Genomic DNA, 14899 nt, shown 5'->3' with positions numbered 1-14899 from the left:
ACTAAGAGCAATCTACTTTGCAGAAGAAAAATAATTTGAATTATTCTATATAAATTACATCACCTGATTTTCATGGAAGGCTATAATGAAGAAACAAACAAACAAAATCATTCAGATAATCTGAATTATATCGAGATTTAATATTTGCAATAACTGTGGAAAGAAAATCTCAACTACCCTAAAGAAGTTGGTTTAGTTTGCTGCAGAAACAAAACTGTGTACCATTCGTAGCATCTCCTGTATATCACCCACATTCCTGTGTATTACTTACGTTGTTCTTTGAGAGACGTTTTAGGCAAAGGCTCTTTAGTAGGAGACTGCAAGAGAACTTTTCTTAGTAGCCTAACAGTGTTCTAAAATAATCAGACAGAAGGAGAACATCCTACCAGTTATACAAGTACGGCCTCGTGTTCTTTGTTAGGCAATAATACTCTTGAATAATCCAAGACTGGATAATTGAATCCAAACACCTCAAGACGTATGCATCAACTCATGGAAGTCCCCTGCAAATCAGATTCTGAAAATGCCAAGGAAAAATTTAGGTAGTGGCACCATGAAAAGACAGAGCTTCCTCCCTGCTTCCTTCTTGATCACAAAGTCTGCTGGCTTTGCTTTCACAAACAGAAGGTGGCAAATTATGCTAGTATTTAAAACACTTGCTTTCCAGGACTGGCCAGGTTTTTTGACTAATAACAACATGAGAAATTAAGATGGTTTTCTTGCCATAAGAAACTAAACTTTCCCACTTGGCCTGTATCCAGAACTTAATTTTCATTTCCTCATTCCCAGTTCCCAGCCTGGAACAAGGATCTGAGAAAGAAGCTGTAAGTCATCAGATGAGAAGAAAGAGAGAGGATTCTGAATTCGGAGGGAAAAAAAAAAAAAAAAAAAACCACCAAACTTAAGGAATAACTTACTCTGACTAGCATTTAAAAAATTACAAAGTGAATGACATGTCATTATAAAAATACTTCCACATTTCCTTCCCTTACTTTTTCTGCTCTTGCTTTGAGCAACCACTTACAACAGGTCTTGTCTTCAACTACACCTATTTAATCAGCATTTTACAAGTGAAATTATTTTGAAAAAGATTTCCATTTTTAGATTTCACAAGTACATTCAAATCCCTTCCACAGAGCCTTAACAGTCAACCCACACACGGTATTTGTTACAAATGTCAATATACACAGTAAAGAATGGTATATAGCCAGCCAATCAACAACACAGAAGTTCTGAAAACCGTATTTAACTTTCTCTTGGAGAACATTAAAGTTAACAGATTTCTGCTTTCAGATTTTTTGCCAAGTATCAGCAAGCTTCAAAAAAGAGACTTGCCAGTAAGCACTAAAGAGAACTTATAGGTATAATTCAAATATGCCATAGCACACATTTTAATGTTACACTGTGCTGAAGATGCATCAGAGAGAAGCAACTGTAATTTAGTTGTATATAGCAGATATGCAGGAATATGCATATTTTACAAGCATACTAAAGATCAAGCGCCCCAGTCTTGAAAAGGTATTGTTTTGTCTGCATAACTGCAGGGTTGAATTCCACACTCCATTACAGATATATCATTGAAAAACAACCGTAGAGCGTGTGCACTTAAATTAGTCTTAAAAAAAAAAAAAAAAACAAAACCTAAAATTAAATTACATTTACTTTCTATAATATGTAACTGATAAGAATTCATGTCAGTTATTCTTAAACAGAAATAATGCTAAACCACCACCACACGTCTGGGTTCTTCTCAGTCAAATCTAAATAAATAAAATTATGTCTGCCTTCTCTCTCAAGAGCTATATCCAATGAATTTTTTACAAATGAGAACAACAGCTACAACTAATGCCTTTCAAGCCTCAGCAAAACTGAATTATTAAATCTGTCTGCCTATATCCTATTACAGCCTACTTATGAATACTTGATTTTATTTTGTATAATTGACAACAGTTGTCAGGAAAGGAAGGTTTTAACGGCAATCAAATTAAGATCAACTGGTATAAGTGTCACAGTGAAGAGACTGCATCAAGTGTTGATGAATTAATTGATGGGTCACTGTGAAACAGGGCACGTGGAACTGTGGTGTCATAAACAGCTATATATTGTCTAGTAATATTACCAGCCTTCCTGCCTGAAGTCAAAAGCATTGAAAGACATGGGTTAGTAGAATATAACCGACAAAAGAAAAATGGACTTTGACTTCACATACCTAACACCAGATCATTTACGAACAACTTAATTTTTAAATCATTTATATTACTTAAGTGAGTATGTGCATGAAAATTTTAAACTGATGACAAGATGAATAGCAGCACCAAGATGACATGTTGGAGTACAGTTTCATTTACCTCTATAACAAGAAGCTTTCAATTATGATAGCTTCTAAAGAGTTTTTTTGCTCAAGACACCTGAAACATCCCAAACATTTAAGCTACAATGCCATCACGTAGGATGCAATTGAAAAATACAGTAGCATTTATATAAGACTGATTAAATTAGTTTTAAAGCATTAATTTCTCTTAAGAGCATGAACGAACTGTGTGTACTTGAGATATTTGATCTGAATTAAGAAACCGATGAAGCAATTGATTAATTGGAATTTAAGCCATCAGTCACTGGATCCATCAACAGATTCATTTACATTCTAAACAATCAGCTGATGGTCTTATAGGATACCGTGTATTAATACACGGTCAATATGATACCCCCAAACTCATCACAGCTCCCTTATTGACAAGCACACAGATGCTTTTAATCCAAGCTTGATCACACTGCATCTTTTTTGAATTGCTATATTGATTCAGGATGCTTCAGGAATTTTTATCTCTATTTTTTATTAAAAACATTATGAAATTCTCATATATAGCAAACAATGTTCCAAGTAAAACAAAAACAAACACGTGCATTCATATTCACGTTCTCCAATTTTAACTTACTGATTTATATTATTTTGAGACATACAGAAGGATACTCAAAAGCATTAATTTATCTCTTCCATTTAATAGGATTTGATGCACCACTTTACTCCATTATTCTTCTGATATATACTAGTAATCTCTTTTCGGAGAAATCCAGTGATACAGAAAAAGGATAATGTGAATTATTTATGTCTTTAGTTTTAATGACTAAATCAAAAAGTCTGCCATACAGAATGCTTAGAACACTGAAAAAGTTCTTGCTTTTCAGATCAAAAAAAGGTAAAGGAGGCCAGAATACCACTTTATAATGGTATGAAAATCAGTACTGTACTTGGCAGATGTCAGCTTTACCATTACATTTTATACAATCACCAGAACATTTTTCACTGATGTTACTCTGTGCATTTGCTTAGTCTGCTATTCTAGTTGTTTTTAACATTTAGAACTGGAATAACCTACAGTGATCTGTCCCATGAATGATCCAAACACATCACCTGATTAAAATCCAAGAATCTTGAAAGTATTTTCAGCCTTGCTCACTCATTTGTAAGCCAATTTCGCTCACATCATCAACATATTAGCCATATTTACTACATATGTTAGGATTAGAAGCATGTTTCTCAACAGGCAGTAGATGGTACACCTTCCTTCAAATGAATCAAGGATGAACATATTTTCCAGAAGTAATTGTAACACAGTAGGAGAAAAATCCCACCTAGTACAACCTACTACAGCAAGCTAATTTCACTGAGATTACAGACTACTTTGATACAAAATATGCTGCACATCTGGATAGGTAAAAGGGATGAAACTGGACCTTTTGCAACCAGAAAGGTTAGAATCATAGAATGGTTTGGGTTGGAAGGGACCTTAAAGATCATCTAGTTCCAACCCCCTGCCATGGGCAGGGACACCTTCCACCAGCCCAGGTCGCTCCAAGCCCCATCCAACCTGGCCTTGAACACTGCCAGGGATGGGGCATCCACAGCCTCTCTGGGCAACCTGTGCCAGTGCCTCACCACCCTCACAGTGAAGAACTTCTTCCTTCCATCTAAGCTAAATCTACCCTCTTTCAGTTTAAAGCCATTACCCCTGTCCTATCACTACATGCCCTTGTAAAAAGTCCTTCTCTGGCTTTCTTGTCGGCCCCCTTTCGGTACTGGAAGGCTGCTATAACGTTACAGTCTTTTAATGCAATAGTGGCTCCACTTCAAACCATTTTAAGGCCCTACTAAACCAGGATAATTGCCTAACATGGATACTATTCCATAAGTGCTATTCTATAAACACCATCCATTTTGATATCTTACCATTATTTGAATCATTATTCTGGTCTGAGTTCAGATGGCATTTTCCATTCATCTGACCTTAACACACAGTGCTCATTTGGCCCTCACAGGAAAACATTCTGGTTTACAATTGGAAAGTTGGTTCTTAATTAAAATGTATTATGAGAATTATTCTAAGTGCAAGTACTGCACGTTTGCTAAAGATTCAACAGGATCCTTCTTACAATATACAGTCAGATATGCAATACTTATATTATACAGGACAATCATTAAATTGCTGCCTATCATAACAGAAATGGGATCAGGACTTTTTAACTAACTTTCCTTCTTTTTTGGCTTAAATTTCAGTAGAAATTCCAAAATCAGTTCAACCAATTTTCTGATCCTCATGCAAAGCACACATTAACATTGATGCCACAAGTAAAGGTTCAAAACATTCAAAGTATTTTAAGAATATTGACTGAACAGGCTCCATGATTTGAGAGCTCTGACAGCACAGCAGAATTCACTTTCCCCATCAACCTCCCTCATGCACTTATGTATTTCTAAAGACCAATAATACAAAAAAAATACATATGCATATACACCTCAAAGCAGCATGCTTGTAGCTGACTTGCGGAGCATTTTCTCTCTTGATGAAAGCAGAGCTCATAAGCAAACAGAGGACGCTGAGAAAAGCGCATGGCCAAATAAACCAGAATCCACTGAAAGCACGCTTAGTCTCAAAGATTTTAGCAGCAGCCACAGTAATCAACTTGAAGGACATACCATTAACTAAATTAGGACAAGCAGGAATCAAAGCCTTTGTATCTCATAAAGCTTAAACACAAAAAAGTATAAGTCAAAGGAGTTGACAAAGCCATCTGATTACAATAGGCATGTGAAAAAACAAGAGGATAAATCTTTGGTTAAAAATTTAGCAGGGAAAAGTACACTCTCCTTTACCAGACAGGAGCCTGGGAAGAAACAACAAACCTAGCTGCAAAGATTTATCACTGGACTTCATTACAGCAAAAGAGCAGAGGATTTCTATTTTTCCAATTTCTTTTTACTTGACAGACAGAGGAAGGCTGTGTAAAGCTACATGGACACCTGCAACCAGAACTGTAACCGAAGAAATTAAATATTTAAGCTAAATTTCATTTACCTTACATGTACCAAGAGCAATGACAGCGTGGCAAGATGGGCCATAACACTTTTATGGAGAACCCAGTGCCGCCCTCAACTGCGTACTCCTTACCAGGCAGGTTGCTCCGCGTTAGGTTTTCTACCACTGGAAAGAGAGCTGCTAGACTAAGGTAGTTCAAGTCTACACAAGCTGCCATTCCTACTCCAGCCAGCCACACACCTCAAGGCCCATATGAAAGTCAGAATCAGATTAACATGTGCAAGCCATCCTTTCCTTATAAATACAACATTAAGATTGATTTGAGGATCATTTCTAAATTTTTAGTGAGACAACTTTAAAACTACTGCAAGATCACTCCTCATTAGACTGAATAATCAGAACTTCATAGGCTGTGCAGAAATTCCTTTTCATAATAAAGATGAGGACCACCAAGAGAGGTTTTCCAATCATTTCAAAGAATTATCAAGTTATTGTTAAAAACTTGCCTAGTAAAGCCTTCAGGTAAGAAAAGAAAAAGCCCCCCCACAATTAAAAAAATATCTAACAGAAGAAAAAAGGTGACAGTATCTTTAAAAAACCATAACGCATGGCATCAATCTCATGAACAGATACTTTACAGGAAACATATTCTAAACTGCTTCTACTTGAGGAATTCTTGAACCTCACTTCTGCAAGAGTAATTTGTCTTTTATTTTCAAAGCTTTTGACAACATATCCACAGTTATAAATATACATATAGTTTGTTTGCCTGATTTGCCCTGCCGCCGAGATCCACTTTGATGATTCTCACTTTCAGCTTTTCTAAGCTGTTCCCCAAAACTGGGGGAATTGTTTGGAATTTCAAGATATTCAGACTGCTACTCCAGCCAAGCCACCAAATGCCCTGAAATTCTGGGGAAATGCATTATCACTGGAGAATGGGAACAGGCAAATTTTTGTCTAACACAATACACAGCCTCCTTACAGATCAACTTTTCCAACTCTTACTAGTTTTTTTTTTTAATACTAAAAATAAATAGTAAAATATTTCTTTGTCACTGCTTATTTTGCTGCAAATCTAATGAAACATGCATTGTGCTAGTCACCCAAGTATGCACAGAAAATAAAAGAAAATAATTAGGGAATGAAATATTTGATCATGTCTTCTAATAACATTTTACTGTGTAATTTTACATCAGTAATATAGAGAGAGTAATACTACAATACTACAAGGATCTTAATGCCTGATGAGACCTCCTCCTTCCCCCACATAACACTCATACTATCTGACTATATCTTAAATAAGTAGCTGATCACATAGAATCAGTATTACTCAGTAGCCTGAAGTAGATACCAAAACATTTCAACCCTGAGTTAAATCAAATGTTAAAAATGGAATAGGAACTGAAGTATAGAAACAGATTAAAGTAGTTTGGACAGATTGTTGGCAGCTACTCATGCCCTGAAGATAAACTTTTATCTGGCCGTATGTGCAAAACTTAACTCTAGTCATTTATCATTCTCTATAGCAATAGATTCTCAAAGCATTTTAGTTCCCAGACAGGTAGGTTTTATAACGCTTGTTTTCTAAACATAATAGAAAATTCCAGAATGTGTGACAAATGCAACTCCTTCAGCCTTATTATTCTGCAGTAGTTGGTTTTATAAAGAGATAAAAAGTGACATCAGTTGCACAATTGAATTCCAGACTGACATTTTTTCCTCTAGTTTGATTTTCAAATATCTGAAGTTCCAGAATAGGCTGGGGCCCAGACAATTAAGTTGTTTGTAGAATACTTGCTCCTAACTGTCCAGAATAAATAGATACTACTTGCATCACCTTTATTATATTTTTACTTGCAGTGAGTTTAGGGTTTCATATTAAGTCACAAATGTTCTACTAATACTTGCATTTTCAGATCTACAAAACTAGACCTTTCAAACAAGTAAAACATACTTGCCAGCACAATGCTCTCTTTCTGTGGAGAAATGCTTCAGAATTCATTGTTTTCAAAATAACTCTTTTCGTTAATTAGTGGACTTTTTTGGAGAAGGTAGACTCTGGAGTAAGCATTTACTAGTTTACTCAGAGCTCCTTCCAACAGCAAATCAAGCTATATGAATGATGACTTAGCCTGCACTTGCATTGCATAGTGTATGCCAGTAAAATGGTTAAAAAAAAAAAAAATCACATCTGAGACAGTTATATTGCTGCAGGAATGAACTGCTACAAAGCCTCAAAAGAAAAATTATTTTCCTGTTTTATTCCCACATTTTTCTCATATTGTTGTTAACATAATTACAAGTGAAAAATCCTGAAAACATTTAACTACAAATTTTAATACAAATGAGATTGCTCTTTTTGTTACAATTCTGAAAAACATAAACATGTTTGCGACTAGTAATTTATGCCTGAGTAAATATACCATTTTTAAGGATTTTTGTAAGTGAAATTCAAGAAACTGATCTATGGAATGGGGGATGTCCAGAGGGACCTCGACAGGCTGGAGGAACAGGCTGACGAGAACCTCAAAGTTCAACAAGAAACAGTGCAAAGTCCTGCACCTGGCGAGGAACAACCCACCCCACCAGTATATACTGGGGGCCACCCAGCTGGAAAGGAGCTTGGCAGAAAAGGACCTGGGGATCCTGGTGGACACCAGGTTGAACATGAGCCAGCGATGTGCCCTTGCAGCAGAGAAGGCTACTGGCATCCTGGGCTGCGTTAAGCAACCTATTGCCAGCAGGTCGAGGGAGATGAACCTTCGCCTCTGCTCAGCACCGCTGAGGTCACACCCGGAGTCCTGCGTCCAGTTCTGGGCTCCCCAGTACAAGAGTGATATGGGCATACTGGAGAAGGTCCAACAGAGGGCCATGAAGGTGATGGACTGGAGCATCTCTCCTATGAGGAGCTGGGACTGCTCAGCCTGGAGAAGACAAGGCTCAGGGAGGATCCTATCAATGTCTATAAATACCTGGAGGGAGGGTGCAAAGAGGATGGAGCCAGACTCTTTTCAGCAGTGCCAGTGACAGGACCAGAGGCCATGGGCACAAACTGGAACACAGGAGGTGCCCTCTGAACATGAGGAAACAAGAATTATTATTTTTTAACTGTGAGGATTACTGAGCACTGGCACAGCTTGCCCAGAGAGGCTGTGGAATTTCCCTCCTTGGAGATATTCGAAAGCCATCTGGACGTGATCTTGGGCAACCAGCTCTACGTGGCCCTGCTTAAGCAGGGGTGTTGGACCAGATAATATCTGGAGATCCCTACCAACCACAACTACTCTGTGATTCCGAGATACCTATGTGACTACTTTAGATGGTAAGACCAAAACAATGTAATGCAGGCCTGAAAAATACCAGATGTAACAACTGTGCAACTTGTTAATTCCTTACAAGGAATTAAAGGTTTTTTACAATCAAAGGATTGTGAGAATTTGTAAATTATTTCCCATTTCCCTGTTGCTTCCATTGCACAGCTGTACTGGTAGACATACAGTATTTTGGAATGTCCACGCCAGTAAATTTCTGTATACTGGATTTAAAGACATACAATAATAAAATTATTTTACGATGATGATTTGTGCATGACAACATGCTTGAGAGCAGTGGAACTGATCAGCCAGTGGGAGTTGCTCTCTCTAGAGTACCACCTGTAACAATAAAGAAAAAAAAAAAAAAAAAAATCTTTTGCCAATTTGGTAGCTGCTGAGAAATCTCCAGCAGCTGATGTATTAAAATGCATTTGTGCACTTCATTTTACTAGGCTTCTACCTTTACAGTTTTTGCAAGCTTTTACAAGTTTGTTAGAAGAGGAATATCTTAATGCAGTACTCTGTCTCTTGAGAAAACTACTTTTTTCCAGAAGCAGTGGCTGTTACTCTACATAGAATCAAGTGTCTGCCAAAAACTCTAACTCTGTGCAAAAGACAGATGTACAAGGTTCAAATATCATGGTCAGGGAAGTTGAAGTAGACTAGTAAAAGCACTTTCACTTTACCCTTTAGAAGTTCAGTTTCTACCAGAAAAGGCTGAAGAGAAAATTGAGCTCTACTTTTCATACCATCACAAAGCATTATCTGTGAGAAGGGGGACCTCAGGAACAAAAAGAAAGGTTTAACTAAGATTAATCAGTTCTCCTCCTCCTAAAAAGCTATTAACAAAAAGCAGTACCATAACACTGTTGTGATTAGTCTGTCATAGGCCTAAATAGTTAGCAGTAGTACAGAATACAAACAATTCTTCATAGTTCTAGCGCCTATGGAGCATGTCACAAGCCCAAAAGGTAGTTATCCCTTGGCTCTTCCAGCTGCAGAGGCTTTAGCAAATAGCCTGTTCAGCCCTACTTCCATATAAAATACTATACTGCTATGCCATCTTTCTCCCAGTAACTTTCAACTTGATTGAAATTGTTGATTGAAATTTTCCACAAGTATGGCAGACCAAAGATCTCAAGGATATGGAGTTCCTTGAAGTTTTGTAAAAAATGAAAGGATGAAAGAGCCACATGAACAAGAGAAAAGCCAAGCTGTTAGCTCCAGCAGTCATCTGTTTGAGGACCTAGCAAAAATTGATAGCAAAAATCACATATGCTTAGCTGAGAACCAGCCACTACATATGCCAGCTTTTGCCCCATGAATAATAAGAATCTGAGGTTACTGAAGGTGGGTAAATTAAAAGTTTGAAGGAAAAAAAATAGTTAAGCTTCATTCTTTTTTGACACTGTAGCCACCCTATCAAATTTGTGTACCTCTCAGAATTTCACATTTGAAAGCTAACAGAGCACAAATATTCCAGAGATACCAAGTCTTATAAAGACATGCACCAAATTTTCATGAAGGACCAGTTCCAGTTCATGTCAAAACACCTTTGTGTGTTAGCATAGGAATACCTAACCTGGATCAGAAGCTGGTCACCGAACCAAGGCACAACACCCCAGGTAGAGGACAAGGATTTTAGCTCAGAGAAGGAGAGTTTATCTTTGAAATTCGTCTTCTGTCTTTTACAAACATAGTATCTTTGATAATACTCCCATAATGCCAAAGTCATTAACACCTGCGTCAGTTGACAGTTCCTGTGGACAATTATAAAGTTATACAATGATGTCTGGAATGCCCTGTCTAGCTTTTGATCTATGATTGAGATGGCATACAGACAAATAAAATGTAGAGAACATGCCAAGCAATTTAAAAAAGAACCCAAAAACTATGTTAAAGTCCACTTAGGATCTAGTTTAATTTCAATAAGGGAGCTTTCTGTTGGTGTAACACAGACCTTGCCTACATTTGTGTAACAGCTTTCCACTAAGGTAGTCAGTTGTTTTTGGCACGATGCCTGCTTATGCACCAAATGAAAATAACCTTTAAACCATCTTTTGGAGCCGGCTCAGCATGAACATTTCCTTTAATCTGGTGGAAGGCTGATAAATGGGACAAATCTTCCAAATTGCTTGTCATCTCTGCCATATGTAATGAGCAAAAACAAGATTCAGCCTTTACCTCCCCCCCCCTCCCTTTTAAAATATATATAAACCCAACATATTATTCCAGAGTTTTTTGCTCTTAATTTTTTTTTTTTTTTTTTAAACTATTTTGGAAGCCAGTGAAGATCTTGTGGAAATCCCTGTTACATGGGGAGCCTGACAGCAGCGAAGAATTCACATCTGAGGAGTGATTTCCACCTGGTCCATCCCCCCAGGAAGTAATCCTAACTCTAAACTCAAACAGCCATCTAGCTGCCTCCATTCATGAAAGAGGGGAATACCAATGTTATGGCCTGTCAAACATGAAAACAAAACGAAGACCCACCTACCTCAGTCTTTAGACTAACTGTTCCCAAAGTCTGATTAAAAAACCATAGGAATCTTAATAGATACATGTTCACAATTAACATCAAGTCATTATATCAGATTATATGAAGATATCATTCTAGCTAAAAGACAATGCATCTGATAAAGTAAAATATAAAAAAAAAAAATCTAATAAGAATTCAGTTTTATCAAAATAAGCTTGATTCACTGAAATTCAGCTTCTGCTACGTAGAGTTAAAAGTATCCTAAAAAACTCAACATTCCTAAAAGTGCATTGTGGGGGGAAGGCAGGGCGGGTGGGAAGTGGAAAGGGAGAAAAATAATCACACACCACTGTCTCATTTCTTCCACGGTACCACACTTACATGAAAAAAAGCCAGAATAGTTTTAGGCTGAACTTTGTAAACTACCCATTTATAACTCAAACTGCTTCTTTTTTGACTGAAGATATAGGATATTGCAGTGCTGCAGACTACATTAATATGTAGTGTAAATATTGAAGGTGGAAAATAGTACTTTGCCCCAAAAGAAGCTTACAGGATGGGCTGGATTTTAAGATTAGTTCAAACTCTTCACTTTACTCTTTATAGATTTATAGTAACAAGTTATAGTTAAACTGTTTTATTGCACAGAAGATAAAATAAAATTACATATAGAACATAAAACCATGCAAAAACTAATGTGTTTCACAAAGTACTTAGTGTCAACTATAAATTAAACCATAAATCAGTCAAAACTGCAACATCTAGGAAGAAACAATTACAGATGTAAGTGTTCACTCTTTAGTCAAAAAACAATTACTGCCATATGCTTGAAGTTCAGGGGATTTTTTTTGTGGTGTTTTTTTTTGTTTGTTTTTAAAGAAGTGCAACACCAATATAACTAGCTAACCTGTTGCATGCTTATAGAAAGTGCATTTTCAATGTTTAAAGTCACATTCCACGTGTAGCAGAAGTGTATATAAAGTAATTTGTATCAGAATTCTGGGAAGATTTCACTCAGTTTACTCTTTACTCACTTTACATTATAATTAACATTTATATAGCAGGTACACAACTCTTTCAAAGTGCTCACAAGCATTTTCTTAATATCAATTATGGAAAGTCTATTGTTACAACGTGATAAACTTTTAAAAAAGTAGCTTTATTTTCTAGATAGCAAATTAATGGAGCTTCTTACAGGAAAATTTTAATTATGACATTCTAAGAAAGCTGACTGAAGTAGATTTGAACACTGAAGTAGAATTGATGAATTTTACTTTCAAAAAATGTTTTTCTTCACACATTTCTGACATAGGGATTCACCCTGTTCTACTCCCCCTTTCTATATCTTGACAAAGAGATAGTTTAACTTATATTAACTGTGGTCCTTCAAGATTTACTATTCATATATTTCCCAATCAAGACACAGGTATCCTGTGCAGATGCATTTCTGGCCTGTACTGTTAATTGACAGCCATACCTGTGCCCCATCCTTCAACTAACAGTACTACGGGAAAGGGGAACTACACAGTGTCTCATAACTTCACGAACAGAATCCAGGAATTTAAGAATTAACAGGGAGGAAAACACACTATTGTGCAGATATGCAAAATACATAATTTAAGAACTTGTTTTGTTGCAAGCTAGGCAACTGTCTCATCTTGTTCTTGTTCATTTATTCCAGCAGTGACAATGCATCTCATGTAAACTGCTGCACGGATCCTAATTAAGGACAGCAAGCTAGCTCTCACCAGACAAACAGTTCTTGATGCTCCTATAACAGCAAACACTGCACAGTATTACGTACTGAGTTCCCTGTGCATTTCTACTGTGCACACATCACTTAAAGAAATTACAAGTGATACATACCCCTGCTGGAGTGGATGGTGATTGCTTCCAAATGCCTAGATATGTAACACCTAATCCAACATAGCTAGTAAAGGCTGGGAAAATCTTGAATCAACACACATTGACCTTCTACCATTTAAACTAGGCCACTTGCATGCAATGTGTAAAGTAATTCTACAGGTGCAGAAGTCCTCCTACTTTCTACTTTTCTAGTAGCTGTGATTTCAGCTGAAACAGTTTTTGGGTTAGTAGGAAAATATGACATTGCAAGTAGCCCCCAAAAGAAACATTGTCAATCCTTTTATAATTGTGCTGGATCCAAGAGATTTGAGTTGTCAGAAGCATTATGCATTTTAATAAAATGTGCTACTGTGGGAGGGAATAAAAAGAAAAGCCCATGTAATCTGAACCAGAGGGTGGTTAACCAAGATGGAGATTATATACAGACTATTGGGAAAGTTTGTCAGTCCAGACCAGTTATAGATGATCTAGTGTATCTAATCAGCATTGGAAAGTCATTAGCAAGACACAGTAACTATAGAGTAATTTCTTCTTCTTTTAGCAAATACATAGCTCTAATAGTGTTCTGTAGGCTATCAGAAATATTTTTGTCTTCTCTTGCAAACATTTTCTGCAAATTTCGCCTTTTATTTGAAATATATGATAGAACTCCAGTGCGACAGTGAAATACCAAGTGCCACTAATACAGGGTTTATCAATATCACAGCTATTAGCTTTGTGGAATTTAGCTCTGCCTGACAAATATCAGACAGTTCTTCAGGATCTGAAGAGAAATGGTAATATAAAGGAGGGAAACTCATTTGAGTTATATGGGGAGCATCCAATAGCAATTTCTAAACTTTAATCAAAACAGCTATAATTTATAAGGTTCCTATAGAGGAGATATTTGTTTCTCAAAGATTAAGAGTACTCCCCTATCACCATGGGAAGAGAAACAGAGCTAACGAGAAGTACTTTTCTTTCTCTCTCTCAAGAAGATTGTTGTGTTTGTTTGTTTTGGCTGACCAAAAAGGCAGTATTATTTCCAAGTAAAAAAATTCAATTATTTGAGGTTTTTAGATTACTCTAATAGATTTTTAAAGAAATTATTTCAATCACATATTAGTAGGTTCAAATTTCAGTTCTTTTCAATTTAATAACTGAAATACAGTCGGATGACATTTAAATGTGTGTTGCAAGATAATCACTAGTCATAAATAATTTCAAATACTGTCAAGTCATATTAAACAAGTACAGTCTTTTAAATGTAGTCTTAATGTTTCCTTTACCTAAAAATTTTGTTATAACAATTCATAAAAATCATCTATTCAGAGGAACATATCTACAAAGGTCTTACGTTCACAGTAAGATTTCTCCTGTTTTACAGTCCCAGCATACCGTATTTCTCACACATGGACCCTCTCCCAGTAATCTGACGAAGGTAGCCCTCCTACCATCAATCTATTTGACCACTTCAAATTGGCTACAATGCACAATCTAAAATTTTACTGCAACCACAAACTTATCACGTAACCAATCTGAATTATCAAAACATACCAGTTTTTTCCGATGTTCTGAGAAACACCATGTCAGATGGGATTCGTTGATTCTGAGGAGAGAGGAAAATAAGGTATATTTTTAAGTAGGAAAAAAAAAAGTGAATTCCAGTCAAATGTCCAGTAAGATCTATCACCAAAAGGTCACTCTTGGATTGAAACTCAATTAAAATAGGATTTCTCACAGTACTTTACATTCAGCATTTGCAATTCAGAAATCAATATTTTCGAAAAATTATACAATACGCAAACAACAGCTAATCCTTTCAGATGCTCTTTATAAGTGAATCATAAATACCTGAAGAACTACAACAGATTTACATTTTCTTAACTGAAAACAATAGTTCAAAAATATAAATATCTAACTGAAATATCTTTAAAAATAAT

At 36.4% G+C, this 14899-nt stretch overlaps 1 protein-coding gene across 2 annotated transcripts in view; it reads right to left on the bottom strand.

Moving 5' to 3' along the window:
• The window catches only part of ATP9B (ATPase phospholipid transporting 9B (putative)), a 171179-nt gene that overhangs the window by 104014 nt on the left and 52266 nt on the right, over positions 1–14899 (bottom strand). For both annotated transcript variants that reach the window (XM_030041747.1, XM_030041748.1), the window contains exon 7: positions 14514–14565. In XM_030041747.1, the coding sequence (XP_029897607.1) occupies positions 14514–14565 (52 nt within the window). The remainder of the gene's footprint in view (positions 1–14513; positions 14566–14899) is intronic.

This window comes from Aquila chrysaetos, chromosome 18 (genome assembly GCF_900496995.4).
Source record: "Aquila chrysaetos chrysaetos chromosome 18, bAquChr1.4, whole genome shotgun sequence".
In the NCBI taxonomy this organism is placed as follows: domain Eukaryota; kingdom Metazoa; phylum Chordata; class Aves; order Accipitriformes; family Accipitridae; genus Aquila; species Aquila chrysaetos.
The sequence above is the reverse complement of the archived record's forward strand: the minus strand, read 5'-3'. Positions and strand labels throughout refer to the sequence as shown.